The 23,318-nt window shown below is 46.6% G+C and overlaps 1 protein-coding gene across 1 annotated transcript in view; it reads right to left on the bottom strand.

The window, feature by feature from the left end:
• Positions 1 to 22,402, bottom strand: part of LOC147116534 (dipeptidase 1-like) — a 44,182-nt gene extending 21,780 nt beyond the window's left edge. The window contains exons 1-5 of the mRNA XM_085991571.1: positions 21,779 to 22,402; positions 19,167 to 19,293; positions 11,559 to 11,691; positions 10,958 to 11,108; positions 9,023 to 9,092 (exon numbers count right to left, since the gene is read on the bottom strand). Of these exons, the coding sequence (XP_085847697.1) occupies positions 9,023 to 9,092; positions 10,958 to 11,108; positions 11,559 to 11,691; positions 19,167 to 19,293; positions 21,779 to 22,065 (768 nt within the window). The 5' untranslated portion in view covers positions 22,066 to 22,402. The remainder of the gene's footprint in view (positions 1 to 9,022; positions 9,093 to 10,957; positions 11,109 to 11,558; positions 11,692 to 19,166; positions 19,294 to 21,778) is intronic.
• Between the last annotated feature and the right edge of the window lie 916 nt (positions 22,403 to 23,318).

Here is a 23,318-nt window from a genome sequence, read left to right as displayed (position 1 = left end):
CCGGCGACTTATGCAACCCTTCCTCATCAATCATGTGGCCACAATACGAGATTTGTCTCCTGAAGAACTCACATTTGGGACGGTTGGCTCGTAGCCCATATTCCTGCAATCTCGTGAGCACCTGTTCCAGGTTGGCAAGGTGTTCATTGTCACTTTCGCCCGTAACCAGGATGTCGTCCAAATAACACTGGGTCCCCGGGATCCCTTGCAGGACTTGTTCCATTGCCCTCTGCCACATAGCCGGGGCCGATGCTACCCCAAATACCAGTCGATTGTACTGGTAAAGGCCTTTGTGAGTGTTTATCGTGAGGTATTTCCTAGATGCTTCTTCCACCTCCATTTGTAGATACGCTTGAGCCAGGTCAATCTTTGTAAAACGTTTCCCTCCAGATAGTGAGGCGAAAATATCTTCTATCCGCGGAAGCGGATACTGTAATGTGTGCAGGACTGGGTTCACAGTCACCTTGAAGTCCCCACAGATGCGAACCTTCCTTGGCTCCCCAGGCGTGCTGCTCAATGCTTTCTTCATTACAGGAACGATGGGTGTGGCCCACTCGCTCCAGTCCACCTTAGACAGCACCCCCGAACGCTCCAGACTCTCCAGTTCAGCTTCCACAGCTGGGCGTATTGCGTATGGCACCGGTCTGACCTTGAAAAATTTTGGGGTTGCGTTATCCTCAATCTTTATGGTTGCCTTTACTCCTTTTAGAGTCCCAAGTCCTTGTTGGAACACCTCTTCCGCGTCAGATAGAATTTGTGACAGACGTCCAGGTGCGACGTCATCATCTTTTTTGTCAGTCACAGTTAGTGCCAGAATGGAATGCCAATCCAATTGTAGTCTTCGGATCCATTCACATCCCAATAATGGTGGTCCTCCATCTCGTAGTATATACATGTATAGTTTCTGTGTTTCCTTTCCGTTATATTCAACTGGCACCCTTATTTCTCCTCTGGGGTAGACCTTTTGCCCCGTGTATGTCTTCAATACAATGGACGTGTCCTTTAAGGGTATGTGTGAGAATAGCTGCTCACAGTCTAGTCGATTCATGACAGTTAGGGCTGATCCTGTGTCCAATTCCATCTTCACTGGGGACCCTGCTATCATGAGGGTGACCCAAATGGTTCGGTGATCTTCTTTTGCGATCACGTTGTGTAACTTTAAACAACTTAGTCGCCTGCTCCCGGAGTCCTTATCACTCTCCTGATCTTCTGAACTACTATCTGTCAGTTTCTTTACTTTCCTGTACTGTTCCTTAGTAGTTCTTGTCGTGTTGGTCTTCTTTCCCGACCTGCAGACTCTTGCTATATGTCCCATTTTCCCCGCATTGCCTGCATATTTTGTCTTTAAACCAGCAGTCCTTCTGCTCATGGGTTGTTCTGCCGCAGCGGTAGCACTTTTCGGCTCCATACGCCATTTCGTTAGCGCTGTATTCTTGTGGTTTCTGTTGTATTTCCGCAGCTCCCCGTGCTGCTGCTTCGTAGGATACTGCCACACTGAAAGCCTGTTCTAGCGTCAGGTCCTTTTTTGAAAGTAGTCGTTTCTGGGTTCCTTCACTCTGGAGCCCGCAGACAAACTTATCCCGTAAGGTGTCTGCCAGTCCTGCTCCGAACTGGCAGTGCTTCGATAACTTGCGTAGTTCCGTAAGATAGTCAGCATTGCTCTCATCTTTGTGCTGGTTTCTTTTATGGAACTTGAATCTTTCTGCTATCAGCAGTGGTGTCGGGCTTAGATGTTCCTGTAAGATATGAACAATCTCCTCAAAACTTTTCTCCATTGGTTTAGCTGGGGTAATTAAATTCCGCAATAGGCCGTACGTACTCGCACCCATCAGATTTAATAATACCGACACCCTCTTTCCATCAGCCACCTCATTTGCCTTGCAGTACACTTCAATTCTTTCCACATACGTGGTCCAGTCTTCTACCTTGTTGTCGAAAGCAGTGATACTGCCACTTTTCGGCATCTTGGGCGATTTAAAATGGCGCCTCCCGCGCTTTTGCTTCTTCCCCAATGGAATAAAATGGCGCCTCCCGCGCTTTTGCTTCTTCCCCTTACTGCCACGCTGCTCTTAGCGTTCTATGGGGTAATGGCGGCGACCCGCAGCTTCGGCGCGTCTCGCTTTCCTTCCGCCCCCCGTTTAGTTTCTCTCCGCTGTCCTGTTCTCGAGCACCGACCGCGCCCTGTGCGCTCCACCCTCTCGTTTTCTTTTCCCGGCGACGCTGCGCAGCCCGATTTGTAGAGCCGCTCGATTGAGCTTGAGCCCGCCACAGTCGGGAAGGGTCAGCGCGCTACCTGCTACCAGCACGATTCGCTGGAACCACAGTCTCTCCCGCAATTCTCCAAACACCAGTGGATTCTTCGGGCGGTTGTCCTCGGTCGACGCCCGTTGCTCAGACTACGACCTTCCAGGACCTTCCTTTCAGGCGAGATCCCCGTGAGATGATGCCACACTGCAGGGGAGTTCGAACTTACTCGTCGCCACTGTAAAGTCCGCGCCTCAATAATACACGGACTTCGGGAGAACAGTTTAACAGGTACTTTACTGAACAAGAGGCAGCTTGAAACTGAAACTACAGAAGCATGCTAGGGCCTTTTATACAGGGGTGGTCACTGCCGGTACTGCAGTCTAAGACCAGTTATTCCCTTAAAGGTACATACACAACAGTACTGACTTCGATAGAGAACTGGTTGGCAGACAGGAAGCAAAGAGTTGGAATAAACGGGTCTTTTTCCGAGTGGCAGGCAGTGACTAGTAGGGTGCTGCAGGGATCAGTGCTAGGACCCCAGCTATTCACAATATATATTAATGATCTGGATGAGGGAACTAGACGTAATATCTCAAGTTTGCAGACGACACAAAGCTGGGTGGGCGTGTGTGCTGTGAGGAGGATGCCGAGAAACTCCAGTATGATTTGGACAGGTTGGGTGATTGGGCAGAAGCATGGCAGATGCAATAGAACGTGGATAAATGCGAGGATATCCACTTTGGTGTCAAAAACAAGGCGGCAGATTATTATCTGAATGGCAATAGATTGGAAGAAGGGGAAGTGCAACGAGACCTGGGCGTCCTTGTGCACCAGTCGCTGAAGGTAAGCATGCAGGTGCAGCAGGCGGTTAAGGCGGCAAATGGTATGTTGGCCTTCGTAGCGAGAGGGTTTGAGTACAGCAACAAGGATGTCCTGCTGCAGTTGTACAGGGCCTTGGTGAGACCACACCTTGTGTGCAGTTTTGGTCGCCTTATCTGAGGAAGGATGTTCTTGCCATGGAGGGAGTGCAGCGAAGATTCACCAGACTGATACCTGGGCTGGCAGGAATGGCGTATGAGGAGAGATTGGGTCGATTGGGTTTATACTTGCTGGAGTTTAGAAGAATGAGAGGGGATCTCATTGAAACTTATAAAATTCTAACAGGACTAGACAGACTAGATGCAGGATGTTCCCGATGGTGGGGGAGTCCAGAACCAGGGGTCACAGTCTAAGGATAAGGGGTAAGCCATTTAGGACAGAGATGAGGAGGAATTTATTCACCCAGAGAGTGGTGAACCTGTGGAATTCTCTATCACAGAAGGCAGTTGAGGCCAATTCATTAAATATATTCAAGGAGTTGGATATATTTCTTAAGGCTAAAGGGATCAAGGGATATGGGGAGAAAGCAGGGACAGGGTACTGAATTTGATGATCAGCCATGATCTCATTAAATGGCGGAGCAGGCTCGAGGGGCCAAATGGCCTACTCCTGCTCCTATCTTCTATGTTTCTATATGTTTCTAGGAAGGCCTCTGAGAAGACAGAAAATGCTGGAAATACTCAGCAAGTCAGGCAGCATCCATGGAGACAGAAACAGAGTTCATGTCTCAGGTCGAGATGCTGCCTGACCTGCTGAATATTTCCAGCATTTTCTGCTTTTATTTCAGATTTCCAGCATCCGCTCGCAGAGGAAGACGCAGAAGGAAGGATGCAACCCAGACAGCCCCTTTCTGGCTAGGATATCCGGGATGGAATCATCTGCCTGCGGTTCCAGTGACTACAACCCCAATTCCCCTTTCAACATTTGTCCCACACCTCAGCTTTCCTCTGTTACTGACCATCACCGTGTCCTCTTGGCCACAATGCTGAAATAAAAGTAACCACAAAGCAAACCCACACTGTTACTTCATCAAAGAACTCAATCCGGTTAGTCAGAAATGATTTCTTCGTAACAAATCCGTGCTGGCTGTCTCCAAGTGAGAATCAATTTTGTTTCTTGACAATGGTGTCTAGTAATTTTCCCACCACTGATGTGCCTGCAGTTACCAGGTTTATCCCTCTCCCCTTTTCTGAACAGGGGTGTAACATTTGCAATCCTCCAGTCCTCTGGCACCACTCCCATATCCAAGGAGGATTGAAAGATTGTGGTCTGAATTTTGTTGCAAGGTTTTAGTTCAGGTTTACCTGAACCAGAGCGGGACAAATATCCTTGCGGGGAGGTTTGCTAGCACGGTTGGGGGGGGGGGGGGGGGGTTTAAACTAACTTGGCAGGGGGATGGGATACAGAGGGGAGCTGAAATAGGGGGTGATGTGCTGCCAATTATAGAGAAAAAAACAAGTCAGCTTGGTAGACAGGGCAAACATATAAGGGCAAGGCTGGATGGCATCTATTTTAATGCAAGGAGTCTTGCAAATAAGGTGGATGAACTGAAGGTGTTGATAAACACATGGGAGTATGATATTGTTGCTATCACGGAGACATGGTTGAGGGAGGGGCAAGACTGGCAGCTCAATATTCCGGGGTACAGAATCTTCAGGCGAGACAGAGGGGGAGGTATAAGAGGAGGGGGTGTCGCAATATTAATTAAGGAGTCAATTACTGCAGTAAGGAGGGATGATATATTAGCAGGTTCCTCTAATGAGGCCATATGGGTGGAGCTTAAAAACAAAAAGGGGGCAAGCACTTTGCTGGGAGTGTACTATAGGCCTCCAAACAGTCAGGGGGAGATAGAGGAACAGATATGTAGGCAAATCTCAGAGAAATGTGCAAATAATAGGGTAATAATAATGGGGGATTTCAACTTCCCCAATATTAACTGGGATAGTCAGAGTGTGAAAGGCTCAGAGGGTGTAGAATTCTTAAAGTGCATCCAGGAGAGCTTTTTGAGCCAGCATGTAGAAAGTCCTACAAGAGAGGGGGCGGTACTGGACCTAATTCTAGGGAATGTGGCCGGCCAAGTGGAAAAAGTGCTAGTAGGTGAGCACTTTGGTGACAGTGACCATAATATGGTGAGATTTAAGGTGGTCATGGAAAAGGACAGGGATGGGCCAGAAATAAAGGTTCTAAATTGGGGGAAGGCCGATTTTAATAGGCTAAGGCAGGATCTGGCCAAAATGGACTGGGATCAGCTACTTGTAGGAAAATCCGCATCGGAGCAATGGGAGGCTTTCAGAAGGGAGATTGAGATCATACAATGGCAACATGTTCCCGTAAAGGTCAAGGGTGGTTCCAAAAACCACAGGGAACCTTGGATGTCAGGGGATATACGAGAATGGATTAGGAAAAAAAGGAGGGCTTTTGGCAGATACAAAAGGCTAAAGACGGAGGAAGCCCTAGAGGAGTACAAAAAGTGCAGGGGGATACTTAAAAAAGAAATTAGGAGATCAAGGAGGGGCCATGAAATAACACTGGCGAGCAAAATAAAGGAAAATCCTAAGATGTTTTATAAGTATATTAAGGGTAAGAGGATAACTAGGGAAAAAATAGGGCCCATTAGGGACAAAAGTGGCAATCTGTGTGTGGAGCCGGAAGATGTAGGAGGGGTTCTAAATGAATTTTTTGCATCTGTTTTCACTATGGAGAAGGACGATGTAGACATAGAAATAGGGCGGGAGGACTGTGATATGCTCGAACATATTAACACCGAGAGGGAGGAGGTATTGGCGGTTTTAGCTGGCCTAAAAATGGATAAATCCCCAGGCCCGGATGAAATGTATCCCAGGCTGCTGTGTGAGGCAAAGGAAGAGATTGCGGGGGCTCTAACACATATATTCAGGACCTCTCTGGCCACAGGGGATGTGCCAGAAGACTGGAGAACCGCTAATGTAGTACCATTATTCAAGAAGGGAAGTAGGGAAAAACCGGGGAACTACAGGCCAGTGAGCCTAACATCAGTGGTAGGAAAATTATTGGAAAAAATTCTGAGGGACAAAATTTGTCTCCACTTGGAGAGGCAAGGATTAATCAGGGATAGTCAACATGGCTTTGTCAAGGGAAGATCATGTCTGACTAATTTGATTGAATTTTTTGAGGGGGTGACTAGGTGTGTGGATGAGGGTAACGCAGTGGATGTGGTATACATGGATTTCAGTAAGGCCTTCGATAAAGTCCCGCACAGGAGACTGGTCAAGAAGGTAAGAGCCCATGGAATCCAGGGTGCCTTGGCACATTGGATACAAAACTGGCTTAGTGGCAGAAGGCAGAGGGTAATGGTCGAAGGTTGTTTTTGTGACTGGAAGCCTGTGGCCAGTGGGGTACCACAGGGATCGGTGCTGGGTCCCTTGCTGTTTGTGGTCTACATTAATGACTTGGATATGAATGTAAAAGGTATGATCAGTAAGTTCGCGGATGATACAAAAATTGGTAGGGTGGTAAATAGCGAGGAGGGTAGCCTCAGTCTGCAGGACGATATAGATGGGTTGGTCAGATGGGCGGAACAGTGGCAAATGGAATTTAACTCGGAAAAGTGCGAGGTGATGCACTTTGGGGGGACTAACAAGGCAAGGGAATACACAATGAATGGTAAGACCCTAGGCAAGATGGAGGGTCAGAGGGATCTGGGTGTGCAAGTACACAGATCCCTGAAGGCGGCGGAACAGGTGGATAAGGTGGTAAAAAAGGCATATGGGATACTTGCCTTCATTAGCCGAGGCATTGAATATAAGAGCAAGGAGGCTATGATGGAGCTGTATAAAACACTGGTTAGGCCACAGCTGGAATACTGTGTGCAGTTCTGGTCGCCACACTACAGGAAGGATGTGATCGCGTTGGAGGGTGCAGAGGAGGTTCACCAGGATGTTACCAGGGCTGGAGCGCTTCAGCTATGAAGGGAGACTGGGCAGATTGGGTTTGTTTTCCTTGGAGCAGAGGAGGCTGAGGGGGGACATGATTGAGGTGTACAAAATTATGAGGGGCATAGATAGGATGGATGCTGAGGAGTTTTTTCCCTTAGTAGAAGGGTCAATAACTAGGGGGCATAGATTCAAGGTAGAGAGCGGGAGGTTTAGAGGGGATTTGAGAAAGAACTTTTTCACCCAGAGGGTGGTTGGAGTCTGGAACTCACTGCCTGAAAGGGTTGTGGAGGCAGGAACCCTCACAACATTTAAGAAGCATTTGGATGAGCACTTGAAATGCCATAGCATACAAGGCTACGGACCAAATGCTAGAATATGGGATTAGATTAGACAGGGCTTGATGGCCGGCGCGGACACGATGGGCCGAAGGGCCTCTATCCGTGCTGTATAACTCTATGACTCTATGACTCTACATGAACAAATTGGTTTAATTCTCTTGCTTATTCACGCTGATCAGATAGGTTTTGTATCTTGCAGACTGTACTCTAATACTACTGATTGATGTTGGCAATGAAAGGATTCGCAAATTTCATGTCTCCCCTGAAGATTTACTTCTGGCTTATTGGAGAAACCCTGGCTGGACTGAGTTTAAAATCCAGGGCTCCAGGGCCCAACAAGATGGCTACGGTCAACCTCATGGCCAAGGCCTGCAAAGTTCAGGTTTGGACTAACAAGAAGGAATGTTCCAGAAATTAGAAGGCAGACAGGCCTTCTGCATTTATGTATGAGAAGCAAACAGTGACATTCGGGTCTCTGATTAAAACCCATCAAGGCCGTTTGCACAGATAATCAACGGGTAATAGCTGCATTCAGACCATCGTTAGCTGACTTCAACACTGTTTGGAAACGATCAACGGGGCATTAAAACTGGAATGGCCCCATCACAAGACCAGTTACACAAAGGAAAACACTTATGGGACGTTTAAAAAACGATTAACCGGCCATCCAGGTCGATGGGCCCAGAACGGTTTCCTTTGTATAGACTTCAACACGTCCAGGTCAGACAAAGAAACAGGCTGATCTGGCGAGTGATAAGGGCTCCCAGGAAGGGGTATAAGTAATCCCTCGGGAAGCCACATCTCTCTCTCTCTCTCACCTGGACTCTGGTGCCCTGCCTTACCATCAAGAAGATCGACGACGAAGAGCCCGTCCAAGGGAAGCAGGATACCTGCAGTTACATTTTAAATCACTGGGGTATCTCTGCTCTGGGTGGTGAAAACCCTAAAGACATCGGCATGCAAATCGGCACAGAGCAGGCTTTCTAACATCCGAGACTGGTGAGCATAAACTTTCTGGCCCATCGCAAGGCAACTTAGATAGGTGTAAAGGGTGGGAGTTCAGGGGATTGCTAAAATTGTCATTTTAGTCATTTTTCCCTTGATGTGTCCATTTCTCCTCCCCCGCTAAGTGTAATTGTGTTACATACATAGTGATTTCCTCTGTATAGTGTTTATTTTTCTCTATTTTAATAAACATTGGTTTTCTTTGCACCAAACCACTGGTCTCGTTTTGTTTATATCGCCGCTCGTAATAAGTCCGGTGGTCAGAACCAGAGAGGAAGCGATTCGAACCGCACGGGGCAGGAGCAGCTCAGATACGCCTGACTGGCCAGACACAAACCCCAAACCAAAACTCCCCACAGCAAACCTCATACACTTGTTTAAGGGATTATAAGGAACAACATGTCTCAATAGAAGCCTTAAGATTTTTTTGCCGTAAACTCTACATGTACATCACAACAATATTCTTTGATATAAGGACCAATAACTCTGACATAATACATCATTAATGCATGCTTTCTTTCTACACAGTAGCAATGTACTTTTGGCATGGCTCTCAAAGACACTGTTAAGGAGTGTCTAGTAAACTTTATAATACAAATCAAAAGCAACTTTTCATAGCTTCAGATACAGTTTACTAACTTTTCCAAAATCAGACAGTCCATTGACACCAGGTTTTACACCGCCACTGTCCACTCTGCTGGTATCTGCCCTGAAAAATGAGAAAAGTTAAAAAAAATGACGTTTTGATTAGATGTATTCTGCATTTGTTGGTACAAAGTAAAAAATACAGTTAGAGATTTCACCGTAGCACAATGTACTGAAAAACCTACATGCTGCACCATGGACTGATGTCAATGATTCTCAACATGCCGAGTTCGCAAGCATAGCCATGAAGAGATGCTGAGCCAATAGCAAATAGATCTCCACAGAGGGTGAGCAAAAATCAGGAACATAAGAATTAGGAGCAGGAGTACGCCATACGGCCCTTTGAGCCTGCTCTGCCATTCAATAAGATCATGGCTGATATTCAACCTCAACTCCACCTTCCCGCCCGATCCCCATAGCCCTTGATTCCCCTAGAGTCCAAAAATCTATCGCTCTCAGCCTTGAATATATTCAATGACTGAGCATTCACAGCCCTTTGGGGCAGAGAATTCCAAAGATTCACAACCCTGAGTGAAGAAATTCCTCCTCATCTCAGTCTTAAATGGTCGACCCCATATCCTGAGACTATGCCCTCTAGTCCTAGACTCTCCAGCCAGAGGAAACAACCTCTCAGCATCTGCCCTGTCAGCCCCCCTCAGAATCTTATGGGGGGGAAAATTGGATCGTGTGCGCCCCGAAAAAGTTAGCACCCCTGCACCCGAAATTCAATGGTAGCGCTGCAAGCAGGAGGCAGGGCGCTACTGGAAGCGCTCCCCCTCCCTCTTGGAGCGCTCCCATTGAATATTGCGGCGCTACATGCAGCAGCGGCACACAGTGCCGCAATACTGCAGGCCTCCCTCCCCTGATTAAAGGGGAGGGGCCTAGCGCAGCGTACACTGGGGTCCTGCTGGACCACCGGGGAGTGGGGTGCCGGCAAAAGAGCCTGGCATTCAAGAGGAGTGCCAGGCTGACGGATCGCGGCCGGCACTCTGCAGCAGGAGGCCAGACCTGCCCTTTAATTATCGCCGCCCCAGCTGCAAAAACGCCCCCCCTAACCCTGTTGGACATATTGTCCGGCGGTAGGTCAGGGGGCGCGAGCCAAGTTTGTGGCCGGGGCGCGAGCGGGGTACTGCGCACGGTGATGACGTCGTCGCTGGAGGCACAGCGCCGCAGAGTGCTACCGGCTAACACTGCCGCTAATCTCATGCTGAATTTTGCATGAGGTGTTAGCGGTGCCGCGCCCTGGCGCTAATTGCTTTGCGCCCCATTAGTGCCCCCTATATGTTTCAATAAGATCACCTCATTCTTCTAAACTGCAGAGAGTATAGGTCCATTCTACTTAATCTCTCATCATAGGACAACGCTCTCATTCCAGGAACCAATCTAGGAGAATCATTCTGTACTACTCTTGTGTAGCTCTTTAAGTCAGCTTTCAAAGTGACTTTTGGGGAGGCTTAGGATTGGGCCTAGGAGCAGAGGCCTCCTGCCTGTCTTTCAGCTATGTATGATGCATGGCATGCGCAAACTAAATTATGTTCACTCCAAATACAGCAGACACATGGATCTACTTGATAACTTTATCACAACAATCTTACAGTTTTGTTATTATTTGTGCTTAGATAATATATTTCTTAGTGGTTAAATATCCAAGTTACAGGAAAACAAACTGATCTAAACATTCATAGTGGTTACCACCTTGTTGTTAGGCAGCATGGCAAAGTCTCCATTATACTGGACACGGAGTGGGGAGTGCTTAGACACTTTTGCAGGCCCATTATTTCTACTTACAGTCAAAAGAGGACTTCCTGCCATAGCATCAATACAAGTAATTATGTTACTGTGTGAAGGGGAAAATCTGATCCTGTATTGGCCAACTCAGAGGCACTGCCACAAGTGGCTATACTTTTGTATAATTAAGCATTTTCTTACCATGGTGTATTACAGATATGTGTTAATGTCAGGTAACGGACTCCAAGTTCATAGAACATGCGCAAAGCTGCCAGACTGCTGTCGATTCCATGTCCACTTTCCATACCAATAAGGCTGGCTATTTTACCATTCTTAAATACTTCCGTGATTCCTTTAATAGAATTAATCAATATTGTTACACGTTCCAAAAACATTTTTCCTGCATACTGTCTTTTGCAACCTTATTGCTGATGCCTTGTCATCTAAAGTTCATAGCAGTATTTTGTTTAAGACTCCACCATCTAGGACATGGTAAGAACTTCTCCGAAGATAGCACCGCCTTTGTCCAGTTTCAAAGTCACAAACCATTGCTTAAATCCACCACCTCATTTTTATTAATTACCCAAATCCTTTGCTCTCCCAAATGACAAATCTTGCCTCCATGTGTTCTTCAAATAACAAGAGGGCAGTCAAATATTTGTGACCCTTCCCCATCATTCTTGTGTTCTTTAGTTTGCTAGCAAAATGTACACATTGTATGCATTTAAAATAACATCTGTTGTGCAAGGACAGGAAACTTCTTTACATTCCTCACCCAAATATGGATTAGATAATGACATACCATCTGCTGTTGTTGTTAGATGAAAATCTTCTGGGAACATCTGTATCATTCTTTTTATTACATCTATTTGTTCCAAAGTGTGGCGGACTGCATCTTTGTACTGTGCATTACAGGGCACATAAGCAACCCAAAACTGGTGCAATGAAGCAGAAACACATGTGAAATTGGACCAAAGTCAGGTAACAAAGGTTATTCAATCAGAAATACATTATCATTGGTGCCTGCATTCTCTCCTGTCCGGTCCTCGTTTCTATCATTTAAAAAAACTGTAATTCTCTTTTTCCATATCTGCTTAATATGCAAGATATAATAGAAGTACTTATCCTGACAATGTTCTATATTATTAGTGAATATTGAAATCAACAGCCAGTATTATGATTTACTTTTATTAAATTCTTGGAACATTGGTAAAGGTGAAGCCATCTTAAGGGTGAAGATGAACTGTTAACATCCATTATGTAGCAGGTGGCTCCATATTATTCATTCATTGTAATAAAAGCAATGAATTTCCTCATGATGATTGCTATGCTTTTATGCCAATGGAAAGACATTTGCATCAACCAGTGGTCAGGAGAGGTATTTACAGGAGGGGTTACTTGGATAAGCTCAGTTGTATACCCTTTGGGGTAGCAATTGGCCTAAATGTAATCTGCTGGAGTGCATAGAAATTAGAGTGCAGCCTTTAAAACCTGAACACTGCAGCAGCAGACTGGTGGACATGCAGATAAATAAGGAACAACACTTTAAGAACATAAGAAATAGGAGCAGGGGTAGGCCATTTGACCCCTCGAGCCTGCTCGGCCATTCAATAAGATCATGGCTGATCTGATCTTGGCCTCAACTCCACTTTTCTGCCCGTTCCCCATAACCTTCGACTCCCCTGTAGTTCAAAAATCTATTTCAGCCTTGAATATATTCAATGACTCAGCCTCCACAGCTCTCGGGGGTGGAGAATTCCAAAGATTCACGATCCTCAGAGAAGAAATTCCTCTTCATCTCCGTCTTAAATGGGCGACCTCTTATTCTGAAACTATGCCCTCTAGTTCTAGATTCCCCCACGAGGGGAAACATCCTCTCAGCATCTATCCTGTCAAGCTCCCTCAGAATCTTATATGTTTCAATAAAATCACCTCTCATTCTTCTAAACTCCAATGCGTATAGGCCCAACCTTTCTTCACAAGACAACCCTTCATCCCAGGAATCAACCTATGAACTTTCTCTGAACTGCCTCCAATGCAAGTATATCCCTCCTTAAATAAGGAGACCAAAACTGTATGCAGTACTCTAGGTGTGGTCTCAACAATGCCCTGTATAGTTGTAGCGGGACTTCCCTACTTTTATACTCCATCCCCCTTGCAATAAAGGCCAACATTCCATTTGCCTTCCTAATCACTTGCTGTAACTGCATGCTAACTTTTTGTGTTTCCTGTACGAGGACCCCCAGATCCCTCTGTATCGCAGCATTCTGCAGTCTCTCTCCATTAAAATAATATTTTGCTTTTCTATTCTTTCTACCAAAGTGGATAACCTCACATTTTCCCACATGATACTCCATCTGCCAAATTTTTGCCCACTCACTTAATCCCTTTGCAGACACTTTGGTCGTGTATTTAATAGAGCTCAGAGGGCGGGTTTGGAGGAGGGTCATGAGTAAAAATCTAAATGATTGACGGTGGATTGTGAACTCACCACCATCCTGTCTTCACGCTACTTTGCCAAGTGTCGGGTCTGTGAGTCCCGATCAGACACGACACCAAACGGCGGGAGAGCCATTTAAGGCAGTTAACAGCTTGTTAACTGCCATGCTAATCTTATTTTAACTGGCTGTTCCGATTTTTGAGCTTTTTCTGTGTGCTGCCTGTCGTCAGACAAACACGGCAGCTGCATTGTGCCGGGTTCAGCAAGGAGCTGAATTGTTAGCAGCTGCTCCAGCAGCTTAAAAGCGGTCCTGCAACATGGCTGAGTTTCAGATGGCACAAGTTAGTGCTTTGAGGTTTTGGCTAACATTTTGCAGCTCTACTGGCCTTGTAAGTGTTCAAGCTGAGATCCATCTGCAGCGTGACCTCCTTGGAAGACCCTCTGGCCCCTTTGACTGAGTGCTTGCAACCTCTATTGCTCAACTGAGATATCCACCAGTGGAATGGGAACCATTTATATCCTCTCATCCTGGTCGTCAGATTCGGAGGAAGAACAGCCGCAGTAGCAGCACAACCAGGCACAACAGCAGCACCAGCAACAGGAGCGCCAACTTTCTCCTCAGCCACATCATGCACAGGGCAGAGGGCGTCAGCGCATGGCTGCACTTTGCCGCAGGAGATACCCCCACCATAGGATTTACAGGCAGAGGATGAGCTTCCTCAACATGACTGAGAAGCAGTGCAAAGGAAGCTGAGACTTTCGCGAGAGGTAGTCGCAGACATCTGCACAATGCTGCACCAAGACCTGGAGCCCAGAGGAGCGGGTGGCCGCTCCTTACCAGTAGCTGTCAAAGTCACCACCACACTCAACTTCTTTGCTTCAGGGTCCTTCCAGGGATCAGCGGCATCTCCCAGTCAGCCGCACACACTTGCATCACGCAGGTTACCGATACCCTCTTTGCAAAGTCACACAATTACATCCACTTCGCCACGGATGAAGTGTAACTGCGCGTGCGGTTGGTTTTGTAAATATGGCAGGCTTGCCAAGGGTGCAGGGCATCGTAGACTGCACACATGGCCTTAAGGGCACCCAATCACAACCCAGCTGTATTTGTTAACCGCAAGGGCTTCCACTCCCTTAACGTCCAGCTGGTGTGTAACCACAGGAAGATCATTATGCAAATACCCTGGCAGTTGCCATGACTTCTTCATCCTGCGGCAGTCTACTGTGCCTCAGCTCTTCAATTGGCCAACCCAACTTTCCAGATGGCTACTTGGCGACGAGGGCTATTCCCTGAAAAAGTGGCTCATGACACCGATGAGGAGGCCATCTAACAAGTCTGAGAAGCGGTACAATCTGAGCCACATTTCCACCAGAAGCATCATAGAGCAAACCATCGGCTTGCCGAAGATGCGATTCCGATGCCTCGACAGATCTGGTGGAGCCCTGCAGTACACACCAGCCATGGTCTCCAGAATCATCGTGGTCTGCTGTGCCCTGTACAACATCGTACAGCAGCGTGGCTTAGTATGTCTGAGGAACAAGTGGCTCAGCACAGAGCCTCCTCGGAAGAAGGAGGCGGCGGCGGCAGATGAGGACACCTTGCGGGGCCGGATGTGCCAATTCCACAAGCACGCGGCCATATTGCTGGCCGTCACGCAAGGGATGCACTCATCCATGCCAGATTCGTGTAAGCTTACACTTCTACCACAGGTGGCTGGCAGATGGAGATGAATGTCTGGACGACCTTCTTACCACGCCATATAACATCTGTCCAATAAACGGTGCTTTCCTATCACTCTCACCACCTCATTACAAATGCAAGTCACCCTGGGCCCTCACTGTGCAACTTCCATTTCTCAGCACATACAGGCCAGATCTTCAATTCTTTGCCATCACTTTTGTTTAATAAAATGACAATCAGGATGACAATCGCTACTTTGTTACACCAGAAAACACCCAAGTGACTATCCTTCTGACTATTTGTGTTAACTTTCTCTTATGCGTGCTTCTTCGTGGTTCTTCCCCTGTGGCTTCATCAGATGTAGAGGCACCTTGCTCACTTCTATGCTGTGCCTACTTAGTCACCTTTGGCGGGCGTCCTCTGGGTTTGGGAGCCTGGGAGGGCTCCTCAATAGTCTGCTCTTCCTGCGACTGTGCAGAGGCTGAGACAGGGATAGATAAGGGAGAACCAGTAGATGTGGTGTATTTGGACTTTCAAAAGGCTTTCGATAAGGTCCCGCATAAGAGATTAGCGTGTAAAGTTCAGGCACATGGGATTGGGGGCAAGGTATTGACTTGGATAGAGAACTGGTTGGCGGACAGAAAACAGAGAGTAGGAATTAACGGGTCTTTTTCCGAGTGGCAGGCAGTGACTAGTGGGGTACCGCAGGGATCGGTCCTTGGACCCCAGCTATTCACAATATACATTAATGATCTAGATAAGGGAACTAGATGTAATATCTCCAAGTTTGCAGACGACACAAAGCTGGGTGGGCGTGTGTGCTGCGAGGAGGATACCGAGAAACTCCAGGATGATTTGGACAAGTTGGGTGATTGGGCAGAAGCGTGGCAGATGCAATATAACGTGGATAAATGCGAGGTTATCCACTTTGGTGTCAAAAACAGAAAGGCAGACTATTATCTGAATGGCAATAGATTGGCAGAAGGGGAAGTGCAATGAGACCTGGGTGTCCTTGTGCACCAGTCACTGAAGGTAAGCATGCAGGTGCAGCAGGCGGTGAAGAAGGCAAATGGTATGTTGGCCTTCATAGCGAAAGGGTTTGAGTACAGGAGCAAGGATGTCCTGCTGCAGTTGTACAGGGCCTTGGTGAGACCACACCTTGAGTACTGTGTGCAGTTTTGGTCGCCTTATCTGAGGAAGGATGTTCTTGCCAGGGAAGGAGTTCAGCGAAGATTCACAAGGCTGATCCCTGGGATGGCAGGAATGACGTATGAGGAGAGATTGGGTCGATTGGGCTTATACTCGCTTGAGTTTAGAAGAATGAGAGGGGATCTCATCGAAACTTATAAAATTCTGACAGGTCTGGACAAACTAGATGCAGGTAGAATGTTCCCGATGGTCGGAGAGTCCAGAACCAGGGGTCATAGTCTAAGGATAAGGGGTAAGCCATTTAGGACAGAGATGAGGAGGAATTTCTTCACCCAGAGAGTGGTGAACCTGTGGAATTCTCTACCACAGAAGGCAGTTGAGGCCAAGTCTTTAAATATATTCAAGAAGGAGTTAGATATATTTCTTAGAGCTAAAGGTATCAAGGGATATGGGGAGAAGGCAGGTACGGGGTACTGAGTTTGGATGATCAGCCATGATCTCATCGAATGGCGGAGCAGGCTCGAGGGGCCGAATGGCCTACTCCTGCTCCTATCTTCTATGTTTCTATGAGACGGCCATCTCAGTTGGGTGCGGAATCTGGGGCTCTGCCCGAGGGCTCTGCTGTGGCATGGTAGTGTGAGCACTTGGAGGAGCCCACACTTCCTTGTTGTCGGCCGCCAACATCCCTCTCATGGGTCACCCGCACTTCACTGCTAGCAAGTGGTTGGAGAGCACCTTGCTGAACAGCAGTGGGGCCATGAGGACCCGTCTCTGTACGGACAGTCCTCATAATGGGGACATCCATGTACCTCTGGTGTCTCTCCTCAATAGCTGCCCATCTATCCACCATAGCAGACCATCTATTTAGAAGAATCACCATGCTCTGTTGACACTGGCGACTTACGTCCTCCATGGAGGTTGCCACCCTCTCCATGGCGGCACTTTCATGGGCCATTGCCTCCACCAAGGCAGTGCTCGTGTTTGAGATGGACTCCTCTATTCTCTGCACACTCGCAGTTACCGTGGATGCAAACCCTGTCAGAGACTCCTGCACTTGTTCCTGGAGTTCCAGCACCGCTCTCTTTCTGTATGGCCCGAGGCACAGCATCTGCATACAGCTGAGCAGAGCTAGGAGTGTCCTGCGACCTCCGCCGAGGAGTCTCCACTGCTGTCGCTGTCTCCACCATCTGCTGATGCTCACTTGTGAGCTGTGATACACCAGGTGACAACACTACTCTATGTTGCGAAGAACCCACCGAGGTGTGCGTCTCTGCGCTGGTGCTGGATGCACCAAGTCCTGGTGACACTGCTCCCTCAGAGGCTGCAGGTACTTAAGGTGTCGTCCAGTTCTTCCTCCTGGACAGCGGGGAGGGGGGCTCTCGATGGTCCTGTGGGGGAGTAAAGGCAGGAGTTAGATATCTGATATTTAGATAGCAGACACATCCTATTACGCAGATGATCAAAAGTCAATCTCTATGTACATCATATGCCATTTCAGTCAATCATGAAATCTAAATGAGAGGGTTGAAAATCTATTCTGTCACTAGCTTCCTCTACTGCGCCCGTGTCTGCGTCCTCCACTTCCAGCTCCTCGCCACCTCCCACAATGTCGTGGGCAGCCTCCTCAGCGCTCATCGAAGTTGCTAGTGATGGTGGCCCTCCTCCTGTCATTGTTCTCTTCCTCTTATTGTGGGCTATCTTTTCCTGCAAGTGGAGTTTCAGCAAGATTGATGGAGTGACTGAAGAATCCATAACATAGAAGCTTAACAACAGAAAGTGTGATGTGATACTCACTTTTGATGAGTGCAGAAGATCATTGAACCATTTTCGGCACTGCACCTAGTGCTTACCTCCTCAGCAATTTGTAGCCAGGCTGCCTTTGTCTGCTGAGGAGGCTTCCTCCGGCCATCGGGAGGGAGTCTTCATCGAAGCATACAGCAGTCATGGTCACCTGGGCCGATTTCCAGAGCAGCACAAACGAAATGAGAAGCTAAGGCTACATGAGCCCCTTAAAAACAACTGAATGAATGACGTCATCAGAGACAAGCAGCAGACCCGCTCCCACTCATTGGGCCGGGTAGCGCGTATGGCGGGCTTAATGAGCCCACTTAATTTAAAATCATGAATTGGGAGCGGCTGAAACCGGCAGCGGAACTGGAACCCGCCCACCGAGTAACCCGACTCCAATCCTCCTCCTCAAAGAATATCGCAGCCTTTGTGTCCTCCTCACAACTTGCTTTCCCACCTATCTTTGTATCGTCAGCAAATTTGGCGACAGTACACTCAGTCCCTTCATCCAAGTCATTAATATAGATTGTAAATAGTTGAGGTGGCACCCCACTAGTTACAGTTTGCCCACTTATCCCGACTCTGTTTTCTGCTAGTTAGACAATCCTCTATCCATGCTAATATATTACCCCCAACACCATGAGCTCTTATCTTGTGTAGTAACCTTTTATGTGGCACCTTATCGAATGCCTTTTGGAAATCCAAATACACATCTACTGGTTCCCCTTTATCCACCCTGCTCATTACATCCTCAAAGAACTCTAATAAATTTGTCAAATAGGATTTCCCTTTCATAATACAATCAAGCAGAGTCAACATGGTTTTATGATTTTCTAAATGTCCTGCTACTACTTCCTTAATAATGGATTCTAGCATTTTCCCAATGACAGACGTTAGGCTAACTGGCCTATAGTTTCCTGCTTTCGGTCTCCCTCCTTTCTTGAATATGGGTGTTACATTTGCTGTTTTCCAATAGTGAGTGTATTTTCTCACACACTTGCCTCTTAGATAACTTCACTGCATGACTCAATCAGTTTCTCATAATTTAAGAAAGTCTACAGCAATACAGGCCTTTAATTCTTTGTTGCTCACAGCATTGCTGGAAATAATTCATACACAACAAGAAAAGTTTTATTTCCAGCAATGCTGTGAGCAACAAAGAATTAAAGGCCTGGTTTATAATGAGGCTTTATATCCAGAGGAGTGGGGCTGAAGTGAAATGATCACCTTCACTACTGTACTGCAAACTTATTAATGGTACAAATGATTTCCTAACTAATTTCTCTTCCCCCCATAAGATTACAGCAATATCTTTTTTTGTACATAAAGGCTGAAGAAGAATCTTCTACCTGAGCACCAACCAAACCAGCCCGGAGCTTCTCAATGTTGGTCTGAGTAACATTCCAGGTCTTAAGGTCTACTGCAGAAAGATCATTGTGCACCCTCTTCCTTAGCTGCCACGGCAGGTCATTGTGTCTGAAATAATGAAAGTTACGTCCTTTTTAAAAAAGAGAATGAATTCTTACATGGTACAGTAGATTAGTACACAGATGCATTACAGTGTGGATTGGAAGAGCATCATGGAAAGTATCCCCATGCAAGTGGGTCCCCAGTCTTAACCAATTTTTCTGTGGAGATGCTGAACTGATGCAAATTATTTCCGTTTTTCAGTTAACTGGTTTCTGACAGATGCAGAAATCCATTACCAAAGTTTCATTTTTGAGTTTTATGCTAGATATTTTACTTGTGTTTAGTATTACCAATCATTCCTGTAAGCAGACTTTGCATCCCCTATATACCAAAAATCTGCCTGATATCTGGGTAAACAATAGTGAGATTGAACAAAAAACTGTTGCCACTGTAATCTGGCTTACTGGAAAGCACCACATGCCGCCATGTGGTTCTTACTTTTGATAGGCAGATAGAATATGCATTCTATCAGACCAAGCCTCAAGTTCTAAACCAACAGATATTTAACATTAGAAGAGGTAAATGAACAGCATTCAATTTTAATTTTAACAGTGGCTGGTCGGGTTTTACGGGCCTCGTGAAACCCACCAGCCAATGGAAAGTGAGGACTGCTGGATCCAGGAGGTAAGTGCCTTTACACTTACCTCCTGCTTCCAGCGTCCCTGCCTAATCCACCCCCCACGATCGGAGGCGCCCCCCCCCTCAAACGAGGACTTTCCCCTCCCCCGCCATCTGCCTCCACCCCCACCAACTCTGGCTCCCCTATGTCGTCTGCCTCCAGCTCCCCACCCAATCATTTTCCGGATACACCTCCCCCTCCGATCATTCTCCAGACCCCCCCTGCCAGATCAGCCCCCGGCCCCATGCGATCCCTCCCTCTCCTCTCTGCAGCCTAGTGCCACAGGCCTACACACCCGCAGCCAGCCAGCCTCTCCATCTGGCTGGCTGCGGGGGTGGGGTGTGGAAACAGAGGTTTCCAATGCAAATCAGGCCCTGCCGTTAAATCCGGCAGGGTCTGCGGAAAACCCATGGAATTAAAATTGGGCAGGTTCTACAATGGATGAGCGATCTGCTCTGCCATATTACCGCCCAGGCAATGAAGATGAAAATTTACCATGTGTTGGATTACTGCGTTGCTCTGAACCCTATGCAGATGCCACATAATTGGTAAACTTTGGAAAAGAACCAGAGTACACTTCTGCTGGAGGTAGTACCACCACGTACCACCGTTGAAACTCCAAGCCTGATATATATCACTCATAATGAACAAAGATATGTGGCAGCAGCATGAAATCAACTCACTCACCTATTGTTCCTTCCAACTTCAAGGGAAGCAACTGATGAGGAGTGAGCTAGACACCGTAACATTCTAGAAGATTAAGCTGGTTAACAGGCCACAAGCTGCCCTTTGCTGACAGCAGCTTTTTGCCAAATAGTTCATGTGAGAATTCTTGGGACAACAGAAGCAGGAAGGCATTACCTGGAGGCTAGGTATGTGAACACATATCCAGTGGTTTGGTGCCTACCTTTTTTGGGTTACAGAGAGGCAAGCAGTTGCTGGTGAACCTCTCAATCTCCAACTAGTGGCATCACTGTTTGATGGGGTTTGGTGTGTCTATGCTACAGTCAGCAGGAGTTTGGCAACACATTCACATTTATTGCAAGTTGTCTCATTTACTATGCTGCTTGGGAAGAGTTCTTATTACCTATTATCTGCATATCAGAGGCTCAAACCCACCACTGTTCATTGTTATGATTGCTTAGTGACTAATCTATCCAGGAATTGTCCTCTTGGATTGGAAAATTGCCAAAGTCACTCCACTAGTGAAGGGTAACAACAACAACAACAACTTGTATTTATATAGCACCTTTAACGCAGTAAAGCATCCCAAGGCACTTCACGGGAGCGTTACAAAACAAAATTTGATACTGAGCCACATAAGGAGATATTAGGGCAGATGACCAAAAGCTTGGTCAAAGAGGTAAGAGATAAACTAGGAAATAATAGGCCTAAACACTGCTTAGGTGAATTTTTCAGTAATTTGTGCTCGTGACTCTTAAACTGGCAATAGATTTCTGTTTGTGCAAAACGCATCTAACCAACAAAAAAAAATCTTTGGTATACATTTTTGTAGTCAGTAAATCATGAATCCTAAACTTATTAATCTGATGGATCTACTTTCACTTTGCTAACTATATGTCTAAAATAAATGTAAAAGCACCAACTTAGTACCACAACTGATTAGATGGGTCAATATGATCTTATAACATGTATTCACGGCACAAAATGCAAATATTTGCTTTTGCTCCAGATTCACTTGAAACCCAGCACAGGGCCCCATGTTAATCCAAATATGATCACGTACATTAATTTACATAAATCGAGTTTGAAGACATAAGCTGTAATTTTTCTGATTCAGTGTAGAAAACCTTAAAGTTTAGAGTGTTACACGCAATTTTGACACAATAGGGAATATGATAATTTACTTACCCATCGATCAACGCAGTATTTTTCATTAACTGCTCAGCTTTCTGACGAAAATAAAGTATAGCTGTGTGTTTTTCAAAACACTGCATTAAAATGAACATCAGTAAAATATCCAGAGATTTTAGTATCATTTCTACAGGACTTTTAATATTTCTCACAACTACAATGTGCTTCTTGCAGTTTGAACTTTCTGTTAACATGCCAAGATTTTTTAAACAATGGTTTTCTGCTACAGGAAACAGTTCCCTTGTGTTTATATGGCAACACAAAAATAATGACTTTAATGGCATATCCTGTCAATGTACACTGTGGTTTAATACACAAAAATCAGGCAGGATGCAACACAGGCCTCAATTTTTTTTTAAATCTAAAAACACAAAACCAGATTACTTTTGACTTAGAATTTGAGGCACAACATTCAGTTGATTTGAGCCTCTCTAAAGAACTTCTTGTTTTTAAAACCCTCTTTGCCAGCTTTCAGAAAGCATTTCTTGTCCTTGGTAATGATATATTACTTTGATATACACTTTATGATTTAAAAATTCTAAAGGATTTCTGCTAAATTTTGTCAAAGGCTTCCCTTAGCTGTCGGATACGTGACTCACTGAGGGGCGAGATAAACTGTGATGAGATGGATGAAGGAATGAGAAATAAGGGCCAGAATTTTCCCCAGGTAGGCGGGGGGGGGGGGGGGGGGTGGTGGGTGTGGTGTTCGAGGTGGGCGGGAGGGAAACCGGGTTTCCTGCAGGCCCTGCTCATTTTACCATTTTGGCCTAATTTGAATGTGAGGCCTCGGATTCCCGCCTGCAGCCAGCCAGCTAGAGAGGCTGGCTGGCTGGCTATGGGTGGGTAGGCCTCAGTTAGGATCGCTGGTCTGGAGTCCAGGATCGCAGGAGGGGGGGTCGGGACTGAGGCTCGCCGGTCCAGGGCCCAGGATCGCGGGTTCGAGGATTTCCGGTTCGAGGGGTCGGCGATTGGGCGAGGGGTAGGCAATCGGGAAAGGGAGTGTGATTGGGGATCGCGGGTCAGTGGTCGCGGGGGGGGGGGTAGGGGGAAAAGAGGTGGCCGGACACCAGAGGATCGTGACCGGCCTCCTCATCATCATCATTTGGGGGGTGTGGGAGGCCTGGGAATGTGATTGGAGGCTTCTTGGGGAGGTCGCCGATCGCGGGGGCTATTGTCGGGTCCCTGGATCCAGGAGGTAGGTATAAATCCACTTACCACTTGGATGCAGTAATTCCCACCTTGGTTTAACTGCCGGGGTTCACAAATTGTGTGAAATCTGTCCCCAGGCAGCTAAATTCAAAATGGGAGGGAAAATAGAGCCCCCTTCTCGCCTCCGGGAAAACTGGAAGTGGGCAGATTGGAGTCGGGATTTACATTTTTAACAATTTAACTGTCCCACGCTCCAAATCCACCTGTTTTTTTTTTTAGGGGAAAATTCCGGTCAAGGTGTCTGAAAACAGCTCAAAACTTACTTTAAAAAAGTACTTGTGAATTTTTTATATATTACTTTGATGAATGTATGCAGAACTCTGAACTA

Source organism: Somniosus microcephalus, chromosome 6 (assembly GCF_052327205.1).
Source record: "Somniosus microcephalus isolate GS21.2 chromosome 6, FLI_Smic_1.0, whole genome shotgun sequence".
NCBI lineage: Eukaryota > Metazoa > Chordata > Chondrichthyes > Squaliformes > Somniosidae > Somniosus > Somniosus microcephalus.
Note: the sequence above shows the minus strand (reverse complement) of the source record. Positions and strands in the feature narration are given on the sequence as shown.